The 24,113-nt window shown below is 50.7% G+C and overlaps 2 protein-coding genes across 8 annotated transcripts in view; one reads left to right on the forward strand and one right to left on the reverse strand.

Annotated features, from left to right (window-relative positions):
* Positions 1-24,113, forward strand: part of LOC114022341 (zinc finger protein OZF) — a 793,526-nt gene that overhangs the window by 415,412 nt on the left and 354,001 nt on the right. The gene's annotated exons all lie outside the window — the stretch shown is intronic.
* Positions 1,197-21,089, reverse strand: LOC102945301 (tripartite motif-containing protein 10). Of its 2 annotated transcripts, XM_043528191.1 has the most exons (9): positions 20,968-21,000; positions 20,358-20,413; positions 14,438-14,892; positions 13,312-13,407; positions 12,518-12,748; positions 10,929-10,951; positions 10,397-10,512; positions 3,539-3,598; positions 1,197-2,295 (listed from the first exon to the last, which is right to left on the reverse strand). In XM_043528191.1, exons 3-9 carry the CDS (start codon positions 14,846-14,848, stop codon positions 1,784-1,786), a joined length of 1,449 nt encoding a protein of 482 aa, XP_043384126.1. In that variant the 5' UTR covers positions 14,849-14,892; positions 20,358-20,413; positions 20,968-21,000; the 3' UTR covers positions 1,197-1,783. The 2 variants fall into 2 exon arrangements, with proteins under 2 accessions (XP_043384126.1, XP_007071499.2); XM_007071437.4 differs by lacking the exon at positions 20,358-20,413 and having other exon boundaries at positions 20,968-21,089.

The raw sequence follows: 24,113 nt of genomic DNA on the forward strand, positions 1-24,113 counted from the left end.
CCAGCCCTAGCCATAAACAGACTAAACAATTACTTAGAGCCCCAGGCAGCTCGGGGGGGGGGGGCTCCCTATTCACTTTTTATTATCAGAACATGCCTGCTTTAATATGGGGGGGGGTATTCCTGTTTAGGGCCCCCACTGGGCTAGCACTGGCATCGATAGCGAGAAAGCATCTTTCTCTCCTGCTGTTGCATATAAGGTACAATCCTCATTTTTGTCGGCCACCCCTTGCCCTGACCCATGTTCTTCCGCAGCTACTTTCAGAAAGCAGGAGTAGATGTCAAGTTCTTTAATAATATATATATATAAAACTCACCAACCCTACCAAGTACTATATCTAACTCATCAATATGTACACGCTCATCAACCCTACCAAGCACTACACGTTCTATGTGCGAGTGTGAATCGTGATGCATTGATGAGGTCAGTGGTTCTCACACTGTTTACCATCCACCTTTTCTTTTCTCAAAGATAAACTAGGGACAGGCCTACAGTGAAAAGTTACATTGGAATAGGAGGGTTGGTTGGGGTGGGGAAAGAACCCATGTCCTTGACTGACATTGCTATGCTGACAAAACCGCCAGTAATCGATCGAGGCACCTTTGTTGATGGAAAAGGGCTTTTGGCGGCATACCCAACTTTGAGCTGGTGGCATTAGTTTGCAGAGAGAACAAAACCCCTTTTGTCAGGCTGCATCTACACCAGGGGGCTGTGCTGTCAGGAGAGTTGGCTTAGGCTGTGTCTGTACTAAAATGTTAGGTCAATGCCACTATGTTGATTAGGACTGTGAAAAAGCCACACCCCTGAATGATGCAGTTAGGATCTAATCCCCAGCATAGATCCGTGGAAGAATTCTTCTGTGGACCTAGCTTCCCACCTCTCTGGAAGGTGGATTAACTACAGTGATGGGAAAACCCTTCCTATCGCTGGAGTGCGCGTCTACACTGGAAGCACTACAGCAGTGCTGCCGTGGTGTTTTGTGAAGACAGACTTCGCCTAAGAAGGAAGAGAGGCAAGACCGTATTGCGGGGTGGATGGCAGGTCCCCTAACTTAGGAAGCAAGGAAATGGGAATTCCATCGGAACAGCCAAGGAGAGACATGCATGTGCCTGTCCATTAAAGTTTAACTTTGTCATCTGAAATTATCCCACAAACACTAGCAGGAGAGGAGAGGGCAGGTAAATAGTCAAAAGACGGAAGAAAAAACATATGTTTATTAAAAACTCATGCTTTATAGGGCATCTCACAATTGTTGATCGCTTGAGGTTTGCACTCGTGCAATTCTGCCCCACACTGCCTTGCAACCCCCACATCGGCCCCTGTCCCTCAGAGCCCCTCTGCACTTCCTGCAGCTTCAGTGGTTCTTCACCTACCCTCTTCTCACCCCTAGTGCTGGCAAGGAGAGGGGTGAGCTTCCAGGGGGTGAGAGATAGGAGGGGCCAGGAGAATGGGGAGACAGGAGTCCTCCAAGGTCATGGAGACTAGGATGATGGTGGTTAAAGAAACCCATCTTTTAATTCCTGGTGGGCTATTCCCCCCAGTGTCTCAGTGTCTGAGTTGGGATCTCAGAGTCTTCCTGACTACGGAGGGCAGTGAGAAATAGGCTGCACAGTCCATAGGGGGAAAACCTGACGTCTCCATCTCCATCGCTCCTTCCTCTCTATGGTTTGACGATCCATTGTCTCCAATGGAGGCGCCGGGGTCATGGAGATGAGGACATCTGAGGCTAGAGAGGCTGATTTCAGGGTCCCGGGGGGGGATATTCCCCCCCCCCCCCCACGTCTTAGGGCCACAATCTGAGCTGGGATCTCCCCACCCGGAGCCAGGGTCGCATTCTTCCCCCAGTGAAAGAGGCGGGTGGGAAAGTGAAGATTGGGCCCTGGTTCTCAGCATCAAAAAATGTAACCTGCCCCCGTTCACAGTCCAGAGAAACCCAGATCCTGCTGGGGACCTGGCTCAGGGGCAGGGGGGTCTCAGGGGACGTAAGAGCCTGGTATTGATCTCCACACCGCTCCACAGCCCAGATCCCGTCCTTAGGGCTATGGCTGATCCATCCCTTCCTCCTCACAGACTCTCTGGCCACCCCCACTGCCCAGTATCGCCCACCCCCCACCTCCACCCCCCAGCAATGTCTCCCCGAGGTGAATCCCTCACAGCCCAGCACACAGGGCAAAATGTCAAATCGCTCCGGATTGTCGGGTAGATCCTCCTCTGTGAATCCCCATCTCACACTTTTCCAGTCCTCCGACATGATGAGTTCGGGATGAGCCGTGTCCGGATCCAAAGTCACATTCACTGGGGAGAGAGAGAGAATCGGAGCATTAGGGGCAGAGCTCGGCCCTGGGGGAGGCTGGGACCATTTCTAACACTCCCCAGCAGCCTGGTGCTGGATGGGACAGTCCTGGATCCCAGGGAGGGATCTCAGGAGGAAGAGGTGGCGTGGGGCTTTGGAGGGAAGAGACGGGGCAGGGGTGGAGCCTCAGGGGGAAGAGGCGGGGCAGGGGAGGTTAATTTTTAAGTATTACCAAATTGGCAACTGTGACAAAGTGGGACTGTTCTTAACGTTTCCTCTGAATATTGTAGGGGTGCCTCAGTTTCCCCTATGCATTTCTTAAGTCTCTAGGTGGTGGAATAAGGGAGTGTAATTGTTTCAGAGCAAAGGGCCAGGGTACATAAATGGCCGACACTCTGTCTCCTGGCAACTGATGGCCTGGGCCCTTCCCCCCTGCAAGGTGAGAGCTAAAGGGTTGGAGAACAAAGGAATCAGGTGACCTCCTGGCCCTGGAAAGGGACAAAGCCCAGGGGAGGAGGGGCTGGAGAGTGAGTCAGTTTGGCGCTGGCTGGGGACGAGGAGTGAAGTGCAGACGTGGTTGTCTGGCTCACTGCCCCCCAAAATGGACCTGGCTGAGGGGTCCTGTTCTCTGTACCTACAAGCTCTGTTTTAGACCATGTTCCTGTCATCTAACAAACCTCTATTTTACTGGCTGGCTAAGAGTCATGTCTGACTGCGAAGTTGGGGGGCAGGACCCTCTGCCTTCCCCAGGACCCCGCCTGGGCGGACTTGCTGCAGGAAACGCACAGAGGGGCAGAGGATGCTGAATGCTCCGAGCTCAGACCCAGGAAGGTGGAAGCTGTGTGAGCTGTTTGCCCTGAAAACAGTCTGCTCACAGAGAGGAGACCTCACCAGAGTCCTGCCTGGCTTCGTCAGGAGCCGTTCCAGAGCATCGCCCGGGGACTTCGTGACAGCAACCCTACCCTGGGGTCAGAGGAAAGTGTTCAGATGCAGGTTTGTGAAAGTGTTTCTGTTCCTTGGCGTGGGCATGGACTCAGTATTAAGGTTGGTGTCAGGATTGTTCATGTGACTTGAGCTTAGGATTGCCTTAGTATTTACAATTCTCTATTTTATTTGTGAATGGGATGTGTGGATGCGCGGCACGAGCAGTGTTAGTTTGGTTTGTAACTTTAGCTCCAGGGTCATGAAAGTGGCTCGATGGGATTTCTGTCTTCACTTGAAGACCATCTCCACCAGCAATCTCACCCCGTCTGTGCGATCCTAGGGATTCCCTTCTTCTTTTCTCCCGTTCAGACGGCAGAGTGTCTGGAGGGGGAAGGGAGAGAAGAGATGAGATGGCATGTTTTCATGTCTGAAGCAACACCCCTGTAACGACCTTGGAGTTCATTAAACAACACACCAGTGCATGAGAAAGGAATAAAGCTTTTATTAAAACAACCTAGAGAGCTTCAGGGGTGAACTGCTGTCAGGAGCGGAGGACGCTCCCTAAAAGTGTGTGTGGGGGGGCACTGGTGCCCAACCCGTGATCTTGCCCCCCTTCTCCCTGAGCCCCCACCCTTGCGCCGCTCCTTCTCCCCAAGGCCCCGCCCAATCTGTAACCCGATCTATAAACTATATATATATTAATTACTTAAGAATCCCCACTTATCACTTTGAGGGTTAGCAAGATCTTGTCCCAAAATCAGGCCCAGTATGATTCAAATTATTATATAGCTGGAAACCCCGATGTGCACAGTTGCAACAGTCACATTATAGGAACTCCTCTATATTTACAAATAATGCTGATTAATCCATTTAGTTCAGTCACAACCCCCCCACCTCAGTAAGGGAAGAGAGAGGTACTCCTGAATGTCCATCTGCACATCCATATACTCACACCATCCCTTGCAGAACCACCTGAGATGTTAGCCATCATCTTCCTCATCACCATCACCTTCCTCAACATCACCCGTGGCCATCATTCTGGCACCTCCCAAGAACTACATCTCCTTCTCCTACTGCCCGTAGGCTGCGATGCAACTTTTACAATATGTTACTCTGACACCGCTATAGTTAGTAGGGGATTTTCCCCTTTTCCTTATTTGTATTTCCTCATCTTACTAATGTCGGAGTGTCTTTTTTCTATAGAAAAAACAACGAGGAGTCCTTGTGGCACCTTAGGGACTAGCACACTTATTTGGGCATAAGCTTTCATGGGCTTGAACCCACTTCATCAGTTGCACGGAGTGGAAAATACAGGAGCAGGTATAAATGCACGAAAAGATGGGAGTTGCCTTACCAAGTGGGAGGTCAGTCTAATGAGACAATTCAATTAACAGTAGGATAAGAAGGGAGGAAAAAAATCACTTTTGTAGTTGTAATGAGAGTGGCCCATTTCAAACAGTTGACAAGAAGGTGTGAGTAACAGTAGGGGGAAATTAGTATGGGGGAAAATTAGGTTTAGGTTTTGTAATGACCCAACCACTCCCAGGCTTTATTCAGGCCTAATCTGATGGTGTCCAGTCTGCAAATTAATTCCAGTTCTGCAGTTTCACGTTGGAGTCTGTTTTTGGTATATAGGTTCATATATCATAGAAGATTGGGGTTAGAAGAGACCTCAGGAGGTCATCTAGTCCAATCCCCTGCTCAAAGCAGGACCAACACCAACTAAATCATCCCAGCCGGGGCTTTATCAAACCGGGCCTTAAAAACCTCTAAGGATGGAGATTCCACCACCTCCCTAGGTAACCCATTCCAGGGCTTCACCACCCTCCCAGTGAAATAGTTTTTCCTAATATCCAACCTAGATCTCCCCCACTGCAACTTGAGACCATTGCTCCTTGTTCTGTCATCTGCACCACTGAGAACAGCCGAGCTCCATCCCCTTTGGACCGCCCCCCCCCCTTTCAGGTAGTTGAAGGCTGTTATCAAATCCCGCCTCACTCTTCTCTTCTGCAGACTAAATAACCCCAGTTCCTCCAGCTTCTCCTCGTAAATCATGTGCCCCAGCCCCCTAATCATTTGCGTTGCCCTCTGCTGGATTCTCTCCAATTTGTCCACATCCTTTCTGTAGTGGGGGGCCCAAAATTGGATGCAATACTCCAAGTGTGGCCTCACCATTGTCGAATAGAGGGGAATAATCACTTTCCTCAATCTGCTGGCAACGCTCCTACTAATGCAGCCCAATATGCCATTAGCCTTCTTGGCAACAAGGGCACACTGCTGACTCATATCCAGCTTCTTGTCCACTGTAATCCCCAGATCCTTTTCTGCAGAACTGTGGCTTAGCCAGTTGGTTCCCAGCCTGTAGCAAGGCAAAGGATTCTTCCGTCCTATGTGCAGGACTCCGCACCTGTCCTTGTTGAATCTCAACTTTCTTTTGGCCCAATCCTCCATTTTGTCTAGGTCACTCTGGACCCTATCCCTACCCTCCAGCGTATCTACCTCTCCCCACATCTTAGTGTCATCTGAAAACTTGCTGAGGGTGCAATCTATCCCATCATCCAGATCATTAATGAAGATGTTGATCAAAGTCGACCCCAGGACTGACCTCTGGGGCACTCCGCTTGATACCGGCTGCCAACTAGACACCGAACCGTTGATCAATACCTGTTGAGCCCGACGATCTAGCCATCTTTCTATCCACATTATAGTCCATTCATCCAATCCATACTTTTTAGAGTTGCTGGAAGAATACTATGGGAGACCGTATCAAAAGCTTTGCTAAAGTCAAGATATATCACGTCCACTGCTTTCCCCATATTCACAGAGCCAGTTATCTCATCATAGAAGGCAATCAGGTTGGTCAGGCATGACTTGCCCTTGGTGAATCCATGTTGACTGTTCCTGATCACCTTCTTCTCCTCCAAGTGCTTCAAAATGGATTCCTTGAGGACCTGCTCCATGATTTTTCCAGGGACTGAGGTGAGGCTGACCGGTCTGTAGTTCCCCAGATTCTCCTTCTTCCCTTTTTTAAAGATGGGCACTATATTTACCTTTTTCCAGTAGTCTGGAACCTCCCCTGATTGCCACAAGTTTTCAAAGATAATGGCCAATGGCTCTGCAATCACAACAGACAACTCCCTCAACACCCTCAGATGCATAAGATCCAGCCCCATGGACTTGTGCATGTCCAGCTTTTCTAAAATGTCCTTAACCTGTTCTTTCACCACTGAGGGCTGCTCACCTCCTCCCCATACTGTGTTGCCCAATGCAGCAGTCTGGGAGCTGACCTTGTCTGTGAAGACCGAGGCAAAAAAAACATCGAATACTTCAGCTTTTTCCACATCATCTGTCACTAGGCTGCCTCCCCGATTCAGTAAAGGTCCCACACTTTCTCTGACCTTCTTCTTGTTGCTAACATACCTGTAGAAACCGTTCTTGTTACCCTTCACATCCCTTGCTAGCTGCAACTCCAATTGTGCTTTGACCTTCCTGATTACACCCCTGCATGCTTGAGCAATATTTTTATACTCCTCCCTAGTTATCTGTCCAAGTTTCCACTTCTTGTAAGCTTCCTTTTTGTGTTTAAGCTCACCGAAGATTTCTCTGTTAAGCCAAGCTGGTCACCTGCCATGTTTGCTATTCCTTCTGCACATCGAAATGGTTTGTTCTTATGCCCTCAATAAGGCTTCTTTAAAATACAGCCAGCTCTCCTGGACTTCTTTCCCCCTCATATTAGCCTCCCAGGGGATCCTGCCCATCAAAGTCTGCTTTTCTGAAGTCCAGGGTCCATATTCTGCTGCTCTCCTTTCTTCCTTTTGTCAGGATCCTGAACTTGACCATCTCATGGTCACTGCTGCCCAGGTTGCCACCCACTTCTACTTCTCCTATCAATTCTTTTCTGTTTGTGAGCAGCAGGTCAAGAGGAGCACAGCCCCTAGTTGGTTCCTCCAGCACTTGCACCAGGAAGTTGTCCCCAGCAGTCTCCAAAAACTTCCTGGATTGTCTGTGCATTGCTGTATTGCTCTCCCAGCAGATGTCAGCGTGATTGAAGTCCCCCATGAAAACCAGGGCCTGTGATCTGGAAACTTCTGCCGATGTCTGAAGAAATCCTCGTCTACCTCATCCTCCTGGTCTGGTGGTCTACAGCAGACGCCCACCACGACATCACCCTTATTGCTCTCGCCTCTAAACTTAACCCAAAGACTCTCAACAGGCTTTTCTCCAGTTTCATACTGGAGCTCTGAGCAATCATACTGCTCTCTTACATACAATGCACCTTTCCTCCCCTGCCTTTCTCCTCCACCTTTTCTCCCCTGCCTGTCCTTCCTGAACCCATCCATGACAGTGCTCCAGTCATGTGAGTTACATCACCAAGTCTCTGTTATTCCAATCACATAGTTCCTTGACTGTGCCAAGACTTCCAATTCTTCCTGCTTGTTTCCCAGGCTTCTTGCGTTCGTGTATAGGCACCTAAGATAACTAGCCGATTGCCCATCCACAGTATGAATCAGGAGGCCTCCCCTGTTGCACCCTCCTCCTTGTGTTTCCTCCCGGTATCTCACTTCTCCACTTATGTCTGGGCTTAGGTCACAGTCCCCCGGTGAACCTAATTTAAAGCCCTCCTCACTAGGTTAGCAAGCTTGCCTGCAAAGATACTCTTCCCTCTCTTTGTTAGGTGGATCCCATCTCTTCCTAGCAATCCTTCTTCCTGGAACAACATCCCATGGTGGAGGAATCCAAAGCCCTCTCTCTGATACCACCTGCACAACCACGCATTTACCTCCACAATTTGATGGTCCCTACCTGGGCCTTTTCCTTCAACAGGGAGGATGGACAAGAACACGACTTGCGCCTCAAACTCCTTTATCCTTCTTCCCAGAGCCAAGTAGTCTGCAGTGACCTGCTCAAGGTCATTCTTGGCAGTATCATTGGTGCCCACGTGGAGAAGTAGGAAGGGGTAGCGGTCTGAGGGCTTGATCTGTGTCGGCAGACACTCTGTCACATCCTGAATTCTAGCTCCAGGCAAGCTGCACACTTTTCGAGTCTCTCGGTCTGGACGGCAGACGAATGACTCCATCCCCCTGAGAAGGGAGTTCTCGACCACCCTTCTCCTCCTCTTGGGAGTGGTGGTCGTGAAACCCCCATCCCTAGGACAATGCATCCCATGCCTTCTCAACTTATTATCATATAGGTCCGTTCATTGCCATGGCCCGTTAGCGGTTAGGTATCTGCAAATGTAGCTCACGTACCTGTTACACGTCAGCTCATTGCCAGGACACTTCTGCAGTTAAACCACGTACCTGTGGTCAAAACTTCCCCTTAAACACTCTACTTTCAGCTCCCCAATATTTGGGATTTTCCGTTGGCCATTTATCTGTGCAAAGGGCACAGGCCTCAAGCCTTGTGCTAACTTGCTAAAGCTAACGTCTTATAGGATACAGGTCTGTAGGTTCTTTGCATTACTGCTAAATATCATGAAGGCAAGATAGCCCACTGGGCTACACACCGCCCCTACTTCCCGAGCCCCCGCCCTCGCGCTGCCCATTCTCCCTGAGGCCCCGCCCCTGCTCCGCCTCTTCTCCACAAGACCCCACCTCCACTCACGCCTCTCTGCCCCCATCGCTCGCCCTTACAGCCGGTGAAAAGCAATAGGGCCACGGCCCCCAGCTCCCCCAGTTCCGGTGCCCCTGATTGCTGTATACAGCTACACTGTGTTCTCAACCCCAGCTTCCAGGGCACATCTCTAAATTCCTGTATTCATAATACTGTCCCCTATGAGGGAGCGTCTCTAAATTATAATTTGCCACAAACCTCTCTCTACAACCCCCACTCTGACTTGACATAACTTTGGTTTAATAGCAAGAGAGAAACAGACAGAGAGGGACAGACACACACTCAGGTCTTTAATAAAAGCTAATCCCAAACCTTCTCTTTCCTCCTGGCCTCTCAGATCAACAGAATCCACTTCTATTAACCCTCACCACACCCCAGGAGATATTAGCTGTAAGAAAGCTTGACGGCTCCATCATCCTCTCCCTCCCAACCCCAGACCCCAGCTGGTGAGTCACATTCACCTGCTGCATTTCGTCCTAATCTAGACCCAGATCCTGCAAAGACTTTAGCATGAAAGTGACTTGCCACACTTTGACATTAATGGGAGGTTAAGAATTTGCAGGATCAGAGCCCTTTGTTGTATACGTTAGGTCTGTTTACTCAGTGTCTCTACTGAGCTCGGCACAAATGAGGTCTTCGCCCTGGGTAGACTGAAATGCAAAGAATAATGGTATCCTTTTACAAATGCAGGAACTGAGGCAGGAAGAGGTTCAGCTCAAAGGCCCAGATTCACCCCTGCACTGGCAAAGGGATAGAGGGGAGGCAGGTTGGGTCTTCCCTATTCAGTGGCGAATGCAAAACTTGGCACAGGAAAGTCCTGAAATCCAGCCAGATTTGCCTCCTCATGTCAGCTGTGCGACCTCTATGGGGCTTTGCCAGCTAGCAGAGTATAAGAGAAACATCTTCATCCTGACGACACCTCTTTATCCCGGTCCACCCTCTCCCTGCGCCAGCGTGCCCTCACCAACTCCACTCCGTGCCCGGGCACACTCCTTGTGCCAGCAGCTGCTGTGGAGAAGGAACAAGCGGCTTCTGTTCTGGAGGGATTCCCTTGGGGTGGGAGAGGGGTTTGCAGCATTCCTACAGCCCCTTTGGCCCAAACTAGCTGGCACACAGGGCCGGAGCACAAGGATGGGCTGGGTCCCAATTTCGATAGTGGCCTTTAATTGAGGGTCTACATTTTGGGTGCTGAACTTGAGGCACCTGGGGCCTGCTTCACATAGGGGTTGGGCACCTGCAGCTCCCACGGACTCCACCTGCAGCTGCGGAGGACAGAAGTTCTGAAGTACGTGGCCTGCAGTTCTGCAGCGGGATGAGACACTGAGGTTCCAAAAATTAGGCCATTTTGCTAAAATCTGGACCTTAATAATTTACCAAAGGTGATCGAATGACTCACCGTGAGCTATCTTGATGCTTGGGACCTTGCTGGATTTGCTCAGGTTGTCTGCTTCACTTTTCTTATTAAATGGATTCAGAATTTAATTATGAACCAGCCGGTCAGAGCCCATCTTCTCCCACAGTCTCTAGACTCATCCCACTTTACCCTCCTTGATCCCATCTTGGTACCTTTGAACTTCTTCAAAGTTTCCGTTAGAGCAATATTATTCTGAGACAACTCTCCGAGTCTCTTTTCCAGCTCCAAAGACTTCTCCGCTGGCTGCTGGAACTTCCCCTTCTCACACCTGGAGAGAAAATTTCACATTCTTGTATTTCATTTAGTGACACACCATAATTTGTTGTTAGTGAAACAGTCCTCAAGCAGTAAAGACTCTTGATGATCGCGGACCCGAGCGGGATTGTATCCTGTGCCCCAGTGGTGAGAGGCCCGTATTCCATCCCCAAAACCCTGGGGCAGCCAGTCCCCCAGGGATGGGACATCTCTAGGAAACACTTTAGGTTCAGAATCTTTCCCGCAGGATGGATAATTCCAGAGCATCATGTCAAAGGGTGAGAACCTCCAGATGTTAAATTCAACCGAGATTTGTAGCTGACTGTGACCCAGCCCCACGCGCTGTGCTGTGGTGCCCTGGGGAGACAGGGTTTGAACATAGCGGCCAAGTCCTTTCCCGGTGCTGTAAAGCAGGGAAGAGCCACGTACCTGCTCAAGGTGCTTCTGAGGTCCTAGAGGGACGATAAAGAAAAGGAAGCTCAGTCCCACATGTCGAGGGCCCCTCCTGCTCTGGAGGGGGCTCGCTCTGAATTCAGCACAGTGCAGATGGGGACCTAAGACCGGTTTATTCATAAATATTTTTTCCCCAAGTGCAGAGCCGCCGACTCCATGGGTGCTCTGGGGCTGGAGCACCCATGAAAAATAAAATCGTGGGTGTTCAGCACCCACCAGGGAATTTCTCCCCCTCCCCCCAGCGCCTCCCGCCCCCGGGCGGCCCCGCCAATCAATTCCTCCCCCTCCCAGGGCCTCCCTCCCTCCGAGCAGCAGCTGTTCAGCGGCGTGCAGGAGGCACCAGGGAGGAGGGGGGAGCATGCTCGGGGGAGGGGGCGGGGCCTGGGGCACAGCAGGGGGTCGAGCGCCCCCCGGTGAAATGAGGAAGCTGGCGTCTGTGCCCAAGCTGGTTTTTGCGGTTATCTGTGGAAAACGAAAGCCACAGAGATGGTATTGGGAGCGTGAATGTGCAGGAGCCTTCTCACGGGAAGGGCCCTTTCTTTCGCTCTCTCGCTCTCTCTCTCTCTCTCTCTCTCTCTCTCATGCCCATATGGAAAAACTCTCTAACGCTTCGTGCTCCTCTCACGGTCATGAACGAGCGTGGAGAGTTTGTGACCAGACCAGGGCACCCTGCTGTTTATAAAGCTCAGGTCTTTCGCTCAAGGAAGAGAAACAATATTTCCTCCTCCCGCCCTCACTCCCATAGCCCCAGTAACTTTGTTCCCCCACCCTCGTCTTCCCCCACCTCCCTAGTCCTGCCCGTCTTAGGCACCAACTCCGTGGGTGCTTCGGGGCTCAAGCACCCATAGAAAAAAAAACAAAAAAAGGTGGGTGCTCAGCACCCACCAGCCCCAGCTGGTCAGCGGTGCTGCCAATCAGCTGTTTGGCAGCTAGGGGAGGGCGGAGAGCAGCAAGCGGGGGCCTCGGGGGGGAGGGGATGGAGCAGGAAGAGGCGGAGCGAGGGCGGGGCCTTGGGGCAGAGCCGGGGGTGGAGCACCCCCCTGGGAAAAATAAAAGTCAGCCCCGATGCTGCCCATTCCTGCAGACACAGCCCAGAGCTCTCCTGTATCCCAGCCTGCTGCCCTGCAGAATCCAGAGACCAAGGAGGGGCAGGAATTGCCAAGTGTGACACGTGGGGATAGAATGAGGAGCAAGGGGAAGAAACTACGAAAGGGGAAGTTGTGGCTGAATATCAGGGTGAAAATCCTGACTCTGAGAAGTATCTGGCTAGTGAATCATCTCCCAAGGGGAAAAACGGTGGAAGGCACAACCCCTGGGAGTTTTGAACTTTGGCTGCACAAAACCAAAGAAAGTGAGTTGGTGGGAGCAACCCTGCTCTGGCCCCAGGGCCATGGAGTGTCTGAGCAAAGGGGGCATTTCCATCTCAAACATCTAGGAGTCTGTGACTCTCCAAAGGACAATCATAATTCCCATCCCAGGAATGCACCGACTGAATTACTGACTCCTGGACTCGGTTGCCATGACACCTGTGCAGGGATCTAGGGGGGTCCCTAACTCAGTCTCACCTGCAGGAATTTGCTGGCCGGCTGCCGGCACGTCTCCTCCATCTCGCCGATCAGCTCGCTGAGACGGGGTATCTCCTTGGACTCTCTGGTGGTGTTTTCATCCTGGCTCTTCCTAATCTCCTTGTCCAACTTTTCCAACTGGGCCAGCGGGAGTCGCTCTTGGTCCTCCAGAAACTGGTGCAGCTGCATGAATACAGATACAATCTTCTGCCTCTCGGCTTCCGTTTTCGCCTGTAAGGGACACGGAGGGAAAGGGCAGGTTGGGGATATGCGGCGAGTCACGGGCCGTTTCACAGTAGATCCCTTGCTGGAGGGTCAGGGATTCTCACCAGAGTTGCACATGCTGCCTGCCTGCGATGGGCCAAGTGACCTGAGAGGAAGCATCACCTTGACTATTAGCCCTGTGATGTACATTCAAATTATCCCTAGAAAGGATCTGTCTTCATAAATAAACATTCTCCTGCCTTCACCATTTGCCTGCCTTATCACCATTAAACTAGAACAGAGTTTACTTGACACAGAGGAATAACTAACTAATCATCGCAGAAAGGGGAAAGAGTTCAGAGTTATATAATGTCTTCTGCAGTTTCCACAGTATGCATCCGATGAAGTGAGCTGTAGCTCACGAAAGCTCATGCTCAAATAAATTGGTTAGTCTCTAAGGTGCCACATGTACTCCTTTTCTTTTCGGGAAAGGGGAAAGTTACCCACTGTCGCTTTCCCATCACTCAGAGCAAGGAGAACATTGACAATGCCCCCGGGAGTATCTGCTAGCGATTAACAAAGGCACCTACCAGCAGTTCCAGGAGTCTCTTTTCCTCCCTCAGTTTAACGGCCGGGATCTCATCTCTCTCCTTCTTCAAGCTCTGCAAATGGAGCTGAATTTGATCCTAAACAAAAGAAAAGTGACTTTTGATTCTTCTCTTTTCCCAGGGTTATTTTCCCCCATGTGTTTTCCAGGACGTCACATCGGTAACAAAGCTCGATCTCAGGAATACCTGGCTCAGGCCACTTCAAATGTAGCCCACTAACACCAGCCTGGAATCCCAGGAGGGACGGGAATTTTCAAGACAACAGGAATAAGAGTGAGGATTTCAGAGCAGTTAGAAAAATTGGCTTTCAAACAGTAAACTAGTTTCAACCTTAATTGTAGCGGTGCTACCAACCCACCATAATTCAGGTCCCCAGCAGCAGAATTGCTGTCCCTTTCTCTTCTGTCTGAACCTCCTTTCTGGCTGCATCTAGGCTGCAGCAGGCTCATCCGCTCCATCTCTGGTCTGACGGGAACCATGCAGCCATCAGCGTCAATTCCCTTTAAGGAGACAGCGCCTCTTCTGGACACCTCAGCACAGTGCTAGAGCAGCTTCAGTGCCAGCCCAGAGGGACTAGCTCTGTAAGGCAGGACTATTGATGGAGCTGGCTTCTGGGAGAGGAAATCCGGGAAACTGGGAGAACCTGTTGCTCGAAAGAGGCTCAGAGAAACTTCAGCGCCCCTGGGGGAAAACATAGGCGCTGACTCCGTGGGTGCTCTGGGGCTGGGGCACCCACAGAAAAAAAGAAAGTGGGTGCTCAGCACTCACCCGTGGGCCCCGCAGATCAGCGCCTTCCCCTACCCCTCAGCGCCTCCCACCTGCCGGGGGCCATGCCGATCAGCTCCTCCCCCTCCCTGCCAATACCTCCCGCCCGCCGCAATCAGCTGTTTATTGGCGTGAAGGAGGCGCTGGGGGAAGAGCGGGAGGAGCAGGGGCAGGAAGAGGCGGAGGGAGGGGGTAGGAAGAGGCAGAGCGGGGGTGGGGCCTGGGACAGAGCAGGAGTCAAGCCCCCGCCCAGGATCTGAGTAAGTCGGCGCCTATGGGGGAAAAGATAGATTTAGTCTGAAAAGGAAAGGATTGAATTAACGGACGTCAGAGTGTTTCCTACCTTGTATTTCTGAGCAGCGTCCTCCATGAGCAGCACCCTGTGAGATCTGTGCTGTGGGGATCTCCAACAAGCCACACACACGGCTTCCCGGTCCTCCTCGCAGAACAGGTTGAGTTTCTCCTGGTGTGTCTCACACAGATTCTCTTTGCTAGGATTTAATTCCAGTTGTCTAATTTTCCATACTATATTCCCCAGCTGCCAGTTGGGCCGGAGGTTCCCTTTCTGGATCCGGTCTCTGCAGACGGGACACTCCAAGGGGCCATATCCTTCCCATTTGTCACAGTAGGTACTGATGCAGCCCTGGCAGAAGTTGTGCCCACAGTCCATGGTCACGGGGTCCGTTAGATACTCCAGGCAGATGGGACACATGGTTTCCTCTTGGATTCCCTGTACAGGAGCCGCTGAGGCCATGGCTGTTGGGATCACCAATGTTTTTTCTGGCCTCTTCCTTTATGCTGCACGTGATGGGAGAAAAAGCTCAGTGAGAACCACATGGGGGAAAGGTGGGGGCATGACAGGGAGAAGAGGAGGGAAAGCTGGCTGGGATTGGAGAAGAGAATGTGCAAGGCCTGTTTTGCACTCGCTCTGGAGAGTTGGGTGTCTCTCCATAATGGGGGCTGTAAGTATCTCTCCGTCACGAGCTCCTCTTCCTTCCTTCTGCACCAATGTGTGCCCACACCGGCCCTCTCCATCTGCTAATCCCAGACCGATCTAAGCCCCCCTCCTTTGAGTGCAAAAAGCGGCCCCCTCAATGAAACTGACCCAGCAAATAACCCAGTGCACAGCTTGCTAGAGCCTGTCCCAGCCCTAGTAGAAGGAGAGAGCCTGAAACATGGGGCCTGGTACAAGGCCTGAGGCCTGAACTAAAGTGAGCAAAAAAGTCAAGCTCTGCTAATATAAAGCAAAGTTAGCAAGAGAACATAAGAACGGCCATACTGGGTCACACCAATGGTCCATCTAGCCCAGAACCCTGTCTTCGGAAGACAGGATACTGGGCTAGATGGACCTTTGGTTTGACCCAGTCTGGCCACTCTTGTGTTCTTCCGACAGTGGCCAATGCCAGATGCCCCAGAGGGAATGAACAGAACAGGGAATCATCAAGTGATCCATCCTCTGTCGCCCATTCCCAGCTTCTGGCAAACAGAGGCTAGGGACACCATCCCTGCCCATCCTGGCTAATAGCCATCGATGGACCTATCCTGCATGAATTTATCTAGTTCTTTTTTGAACCCTGTTACAGTCTTGGCCTTCACAACATCCTCTGGCAAAGAGTTCCACAGGTTGGCTGTGCATTGTGGGAAGAAATACTTCCTTTGGTTTGTTTTAAACCTGCTGCCTACTCATGTCATTGGGCGACCCCTAGTTCATGTGTTAGGAGAAGGCATAAATAACACTTCCTTATCCACACCAGTCATGATTTTATAGACCTCCATCACATCCCCGCTTAGTCGTCTCTTCCCCAAGCTGAAACATCCGAGTCTTATTCATCTCTCAGGCTTTGAGCAACTGTCAGGTACATGAAGTTGGCAAAAAAACAGGCACTCCCAAGAAATACTAGGTGCAGGGTATTCATGTATGCACATTCCAAAAAGATGCAAATAACCCGCATAGAGGGGTGGCATAAACACAATGCTGGGAAATGGAACAGGAACACACCAAGCCCAAGTGAAACAAAGATGGGAGGACAGGACAAGATGAGGGATGAAAATGTTTTGTTCGAACCAGCAGGTACAAGGTGTAGGATAGTAACGAACCACGTCAGGGGGCAATACGTAACTTGGGTCGCAGAGGGGGTGTCTTTGTCTACTGGGGGGGGCGGGGGGGCAAGTGCCCCCGCTCATTCAGCTGAGTCCATTGTCACGGGCATACAGGTCTTAGTGTCTCCGTAGAGTTTGCTGGGCATGAGGACCATGCTTCGTTAACAATAAACCTGGCCAAGTGCCTTTGCCACTGAAGTGAGTGGTGTACCGGCTCTCCGGCCAGAGCCGGTGCAGCATGCAGAGAGAACACCAGCTGCCTGGACACCACGGGCTGAATTCACCTTGTGTCTGAGCTGAGCTCCCTGCCCTCTTTGTGCCAGTTCTGTGCTGGGGCTGCCGGGGTGTTTAGCCTGAACGCTGCATTTCACTCCTATCACGAGAGTGATCAATTAAGGTGAGCTATTATCAGCAGGAGAAAAAAAAACCTTTTGTCGTGATAATCAGGATAACACACTCTTGTTATAGTGTGTATGGCAACACCCATTTTTTCATGGTCTCTGTGTGTACATATATCTTCCTACTGTATTTTCCACTGCATGCATCCGATGAAGTGGGTTTTAGCCCACGAAAGCTTATGCTCAAATAAATTTGTTAGTCTCTAAGGTGCTACAAGTACTCCTCGTTCTTTTTGCTGATACAGACTAACACGGCTACCACTCTGAAACCTGTATAATGCTGTGATTCTTGGTGTAAAAGACATCCAGCACAAAGGCAGGCTCACCTGGGTGGCGAGACAGATCAGAGTACCCACGAGGCCTGTCTGTGACTCCATAGTTAGGCTGTTATAGCACCTGAGGAGTTTACACTTCATCATTGGCTGGTGAAATCTACGTACAGAACACATGACCAGTGTGGGGTTTGTGCCCTGGTTCCTAACAGCCTGCCCCGAGGTTGGTACTCACTCTCCTGAGTCACTGCAGACAGCTTGACACTGCTAACCTCACTTGGTGGTTTCACGGTAGGAGGTCTGTAGGTGCTTCTGTTTCACCCTTGGAATATACACGGCTGCTTCCCTCTAGCCCTGCAGATGCTTATCTCCACCTAAGCCCCAGAGTGAAACAGGAACTGGGGGAAAATAGGTGGAGGAACACCTATCACGCATCTTGGGCCGCCCCAATAAGTGTCCTCAGAGGCCATGTAGCGCTACACAAAATGGCCAGGATGGAGGAGGACTCCTTTATAAACTTTCAGGAAACTTTCCAGCCTGATGAGGAGAAGGGATTTGAACAGGGGTCTTAGGGGAGTGCCCGAAGCACTGGACTAGAGCGTGATTCTCACTCTGGCTCTGGCCCAACCCATATTCATTTTTCAATTAAAATGGAACAGGGGCCACAAAGTGAATTCTATTTTGTGGATCTGGGCCTTAGAAACAAAGGCTGTTAAGCAGGATGCAAGGCTCTCCCTTCACTACAGCAGAGCTCCCACCCTGTAGCTAAGGAAGAATAAAAGACATAATTTAAATGTACGGGCTGCCACAACAAATGTGGAGCTCACTTAATAGAGAAAAATAATGCTCTGTGCAAACGTTGATTTATCACAATTAACTTGTCCTTACTAGAGTCAGATTTTAAAAACGACATACACAGATGTTTAAAGTTTCAAGGGGGATTTTGTTAAATCGGAGACTAGACCGGAGGGAATATATTTACACAAAGTATTTTTTTAAGCTTTTATAGAGCGGCATTAATATTTTGCATTACGCGAGTGCAGTCCACCCGTGGAAAGTAACCTACCAACATGGGTGAATGAAACCGCACAACAATGCTCAGTGTCAGTGAAGCATTATTGCCTTTGTTTTACAGAAAAGATTTCTTATATCTGCTTCTTTGCATACTGCTCCCCAATATAAGAACATAAGAATGGCGCTACTGGGTCAGACCAAAGGTCCATCTAGTCCAGTATCCTGTCTTCCAACAGTGGCCAGTGCCAGGTGCCCCAGAGTGGATGAACAGAGCAGGTAATCGTCAAGTGATCCATCCCTTGTCGCTCATTCCCAGCTTCTGGCAAACAGAGGCTAGGGACACCATCCCTGCCCATCCTGGCTAACAGCCGTTGATGGAACTATCCTCCATGAATTTATCCAGCTCTTTTTTGAACACTGTTATGGTCTTGGTCTTCACAACATCCTCTGGCAAGGAGTTCCACAGGTTGACTGTGCATTGTGTGAAGAAATACTTCCTTTTATTTGTTTTAAACCTGCTGCCTATTCATTTCATTTGGTGACCCCTAGTTCTTGTGTTCTGAGAAGTAGTAAACAACAATTCCTTATCTACTTTCTCTACACCAGTCATGATTTTATAGACCTCAATCATATCCCCCCTTAGCCATCTCTTTTCCAAGCTGCAAAGTCCCAGTCTTATTAATCTCTCCTGATACGGAAGCCGTTCCATACCCCTAATCATTTTTGTTGCCCTTTTCTGAACCTTTTCCAATATGCCAGATCTACCGAAAATACCAGTCGGCTAGTTTTTCTGTGGGTTTACAATGCTCTTTTAAAAATGCACCCCAACCAAAAAAATGAGACCATCACATCAGAATTTCAACAAGTGCCCAATTTCAAACACCACCCACAAAACTGCACCTAAAATGTGAAGGGCATTAAAAAATGCATGTGAAGTTTCTCATTGAAAGGACCTGTACTTAGAAAGCAAAGAGGAACTTTCGCCTTCAGTTACTACATTTCAGAACTCAACCCTCGTGATGGAGCCAGGACCAACAGTTCCAGAAAAATAAATGAGAGTTTTAGGAGTAAGTGGGACAAACACCTGTCAGGGATGGTCTGAGAATGCTTGGTCCTGCCTTGAGCGCAGGGGACTGGACTAGATGACCTCTCGAGGTCCCTTCCAGTCCTATGAGTCTAAGGTTAAAAGTACATAATGGACTCTAATGAATCCTTGTAATCTCCCAGAGAGGGGCACGAATATTAATCATCCGTTAGCAAGAGTGATACAAAGATGCCGAGTGAGCGTGAATCTCAAGTAAATGGGCAAACTTAGGGGAGGTGAAATTAACTTCCACTGTGTGGCCAGGGCCTAGGACCCCAGTGCAGCCCCCCCTGTAGCAACTTCTTCCTCAGACTCTGGACTACAGTTAATGGCTGAAGCCCTCACACAATGGTTGGTGCTACTGGAGACCCCTACCACTGTCAGGGCTATCCTTACCCATATGCAAACTACGCAGCTGCGTAGGGCACCAGGAAATTTGGGGCACCAAATTGCCCCACATTTCCTGGTGCCCTATGCAGCTGCGTGCTGCATCCCCCTCCCCTGGACGATCCCCTGGACGGCTGAGCCGGCCACTCGTGGGCTGCGCACAGCAGGGCCCAGGAAAGCTGCCCCCGCCCCTGCCCCTGGCCCACCCCCTCCCTTCAGCCCCCACCCCTGCTCCGCCCCACCTCTTCCCACCCCTACTCTGCCCCAGCCCTGCCTCCACACCGCCCCTTGCCCCCCAAACCCCGTCCCCTGAGCTATGCGTCCCAGGGGACTGCAGCAGAGGTCAGCCCGCCTTGCACTCACCGCGCAGCGGGAAGTGGAGCGATCCAGCCCCAGCCCGCTACGCTACACCTGCTCCCAGCCGCGCCCCCGGTGAGTGCTGGGGGGAGGTTCCCCCCTTTCCTCCCAAGCCGGGGGAGCAGAGCGGAGCAGGCTGGGGCTGGGTCGCTCCACTTCCCGCTGCCCCGTGAATGCGGGGGTGGGCCCGACCCCTGCTGCCTTCCTGCACTAGCTGCTCCTCTCTTCCAAAGCCCTTGGGCGCAGCCCCCCCTGCGGAGGCCTGGGACGTCCCCCACCCCCTGCAGAGGCCTGGGATGCACCCCCATCCGAGGTCTGGGGCTGGCCCCCCCCCACAGGGGGGGCTGCGTAAGACACCACAATGTCTAGGGACGGCCCTGACCACCGTGCTAGGGGGTGGGGAGCAGAGTTCCCGCAGCAGAGCCTCCTCCCCTCCCTGAAGCCCCACATCTGGGCCCTCAGTTTTGTGGAGGATTTAGTACGGGTTCTCCACGTGATGCCTGGATTCTCACCCAGGGTACGAACAAGAACTCCGGAGATCCCAGTGCCCTGGCATCAGCGCTCGGGCCTGACACGCACACACAGGAAAGACAAACTGAAAGACGGCTCGAAGGATTAAAAAAAAAGAAAGAAAAAAATTCTTGCTCCCACCTCACGTGTCTGGGAGAAACGTCTCAGCGGTTCCAGGATCCTCGGGGCATTCCCAGCTTCGAGAGACAATGAATCAAGGGGATGTGCGTTTAATCACACAGTTTGAATTTCATGGCATATTATGAACTGTTTCAGCTGAATGCCCCGTTTAAATCCAGTGCTTTTTTGATGGGTAGTTGGAACTCCCCTCTATTGCAGTGAGTGGGGCCAAATGCTACAGTGGGAAGGGGAGGAAATATTCAGGAATCACATGCTAGTGTCAGGAAAAGGAAAACTCCTTTTATGGCGCGGGGGGACGGGGACTCACTGTAACACTGCAGGGGATTGATTTGAAATCATCAGCCCTCACCCAGATCAGGTTTGAGTGGAGTCCGAGATGGGTTTTTACTGACTCTTTGACAAACTGTCTCAGGCAAGAAAAGGGAAACAATCAAGGGCAGCAGAAAGGCTAGGTGGAAAAGGCCTCGTGGCTAAGTTTTGGGGTGACTTTACCCAGGATTACTTTGCAGTCCAATGTTTCCTTGTGGAGCAGGGTTCACCCTCACCTGAGCCCCTTGGGAGTTTCTCGCCCCCTTAACTCCGGATTTCTGCAGTGTAGAGCGTTACTTACCAGCGCAATACTGATCAGTGTCACAAACTCTTCCTGCTTTCCCCAGTTGGCAACTTTGCTGGCTGTTACTGAGCATGCTGGAGTGATCTGAACATGCTCAGTGAGATCTGCTGAAGCCGCCGCCAGGAGTTCCCTGCCCTCACACTCTGCTCCCAGTTATAAAGGGAGAGGCCGGAGGCAGGCTGGGTCATGTCAGAGTGGGAGGCCAGGGAAGGAGAGGGGTTAAGTGCTTTAAGAAAGTGGTCACCAATAAAACTTTTTTTCCTCCTCTCCCCGGCCAGATCATCTCAGCACTCCCTGCCCGGGGCCGTGGTTCAGTATTGCCAACTTTCAAGAGTTCAAAAATCATGCGGATTGGCCCCAAAATCACGCTGTTTAAAAAATAAATTATATTGTATTTTTTAGGCCAGTCTCTTGATGTTTCAACTCCCCCGGCCCATCCCCGGGGTGTGCGCACGTGACAATTAGCATGGCCCATTCTCCCACCTGTACTGGATACGGTGATTTGTGGCCCCTGCTGCAGAAGCTCTCATCCCCAAGTCTGCCCTGCCCAGCAATTAATCCTGTCCCCCATCAGTTCTGTCCCCACCATTCAGCCTCCATTTCAGTTCCTCAGCCCCATCATCACCACCCCACCAGTTCGGCCCCCCCTACTCCATCACGCCCTGACCGCCCTTAGATCACCCCCCAGCACCGCCCCATCTGCTCAGAACCCTCCATCCATACAGTCCCTACACCCCATCAGCCCCCCCCTCCTCACTTCAGCTGCCCCCAGCCTCACCTCTGTTCCTTAAGGGTTCTTCACCCTCCCCAGGCCTGATGTGGGGGCTGGAGTGGGGTTCCTTCTTCCACTTCCTAGGATGGCAGGGGAGCAGCTGCCCCAGGGCTGACAGCGGGAGGCCTCTCCATGCCCCGGGCAGCTGACAGGATTTCTACGTAAAACTAAGCCTCACTTTTAGAACTCCATCGTGCGATCATGAGTGAGGCTTAATTTTACTCAGAAATCACATCTCTCACGATCAGTTCATGAGAGTTTGGCCTGTCTGGTGGTTTTAAAGGCACCGAGATGCCCAGTGCCTAGCCCAGTGCCTCTCAACCTTTCCAGACTACTGTACCCCGTTCAGGACGCTGATTTGTCTTGCCAAATCTTTCTACGGCAAGCCTGCCATTACCTGCAGCGCTGTTAACTGCTTCGTCTGCCATTTTGGGCCCTGTGATCTGAATATGCACTGGGATATCTTGGCCAGTGGTTCTCAACCAGGGGTACGCGTATCCCTGGGGGGTACACAGACGTCTTCCGGGGGTACGTCATTCATCTAGATATTTGCCCTGTTTTACAACAGGCTACATAAAAAGCACTAATGCGTCAGTACAAACTAAAATTTCATACAGACAATGACTTGTTTATTGTGCTCTCTATACAATGAGCAGGCTGACCCAGGGCGGATTGAGTAGCCGGGCTTCGTTACGGTATTTGTTCCCCTCGACCCAATTGTCGAGTAAGCACTGCATTAGTTACAGCACACTCCTTTTATCTAAGTTAGTATGTAAATACCCACATTTACTACAACACCCCCCAACCCTAGAGTAATATGAATGCCCATACAATGAATATTAATAGCTATCTACGGCATCCGATGAAGTGAGAGCTGTAGCTCACGAAAGCTTATGCTCAAATAAATTTGTTCGTCTCAAAGGTGCCACAAGTCCTCCTTTTCTTTTTGCGGATACAGACTAACACGGCTGCTACTCTGAAGCCTACCTACTGAATATAATTATCCCCGCCCGTGATTACTGTTTATAGCTTTAGCATATGGATAATTTGACCTTGAAGCTAGATTTCTTTGCAGTAATTGCAGACACAGATTCCCTTGATCAACAGTTTGCAGGGAAGGGAGGAAGGGGCCATGACCCCGAGCTTGTTTATGTAGCTGGGGAAGGAAGGGAGGGGAGAGATAACACTGCTTTACACAAAGGTATCCTTTAGATCCCCACATTCCTTATGAAAAGGAGGACTTATGGCACCTTAGAGACTAACCAATTTATTTGAGCGTAAGCTTTCGTATGCATCCGATGAAGTGAGCTGTAGCTCACGAAAGCTTATGCTCAAATAAATTGGTTAGTCTCTAAGGTGCCACAAAATCCCTGCCCTGGATTCTTTCTCTCTTTCCCCTCTAGGATGTCAGAAGCACTTTGAGCAGGTAAGTGGCTCTCCCTCACTCCCCCTTGTGTTTCACACTGCAGGAAAGGGCATGGGGACCATGTTAGCGCCACTTCTCCCCACGGCTCCACAGCAGAATGTGTGGGGAAGGTCACATACTGGATAAAAATTTCTCTGCTGAACTTAATCCTGAGGTTCTCAGCCTTTTATACCAGCCTCTGGAATTCTGTTCAGTGGGAAAGATTATCCTAAAATATTTCCCAAAGATGTCACATTCCTGAGGGACTGGCTGCCTCAGGATTCTGGAGATGGAATATGGGTCTTTCACCGGTAGGGCACTGGGTACAATTCAAACCAGGTCAGCAGTCGTTAAGAGGCTTTAGTGCCTGAGGAGTGTATGGAAACCTGGGGGGAATGAACTGGCTTGAAGGGAGTAGGGGGCTCAATCTAGTTCCTTTTTAAAAACAAACAAACAACAACAAAAACCCACAATATTAAGTATATAGGAAGTAGTACGTGGAGGCCAAGAAGTGAATTGGCCATGGAGAGTCATCTTCATGGACGGGCAGGGATGGTGTCCCTAGCCTCTGTTTGCCAGAAGCTGGGAATGGGTGACAGGGGATGGGTCACCTGATGATCACCTGTTCTGTTCATTTCCTCTGGAGCATCTGGCACTGGCCACTGTCAGAAGACAGGATACTGGGCTAGATGGACGTTTAGTCTGACCCAGTATGGCCGTTTTTATGTTACTTTTTTTTTTTTTTGCTAGAGCTGGTCTCTCCAGGACAAAGTCAAAGACTATAATAATGTGATCTTTAGGGGAGAAGATTGTGTTGCCATGACCTGTGTTGCACCTGCTCTGAGGCTGGGAGAAGTCGAGGAATTTGCAATCTTAGAGCAGCAGCTTTCACTAGCAAGAAATTTCAAGAAGTGACAAAATGAAAGATAATCATGTGAAATTGTTTTTCTCCAGGTGCAGGAAGGG

This window comes from Chelonia mydas, chromosome 14 (assembly GCF_015237465.2).
Source record: "Chelonia mydas isolate rCheMyd1 chromosome 14, rCheMyd1.pri.v2, whole genome shotgun sequence".
Classification (NCBI taxonomy): domain Eukaryota; kingdom Metazoa; phylum Chordata; order Testudines; family Cheloniidae; genus Chelonia; species Chelonia mydas.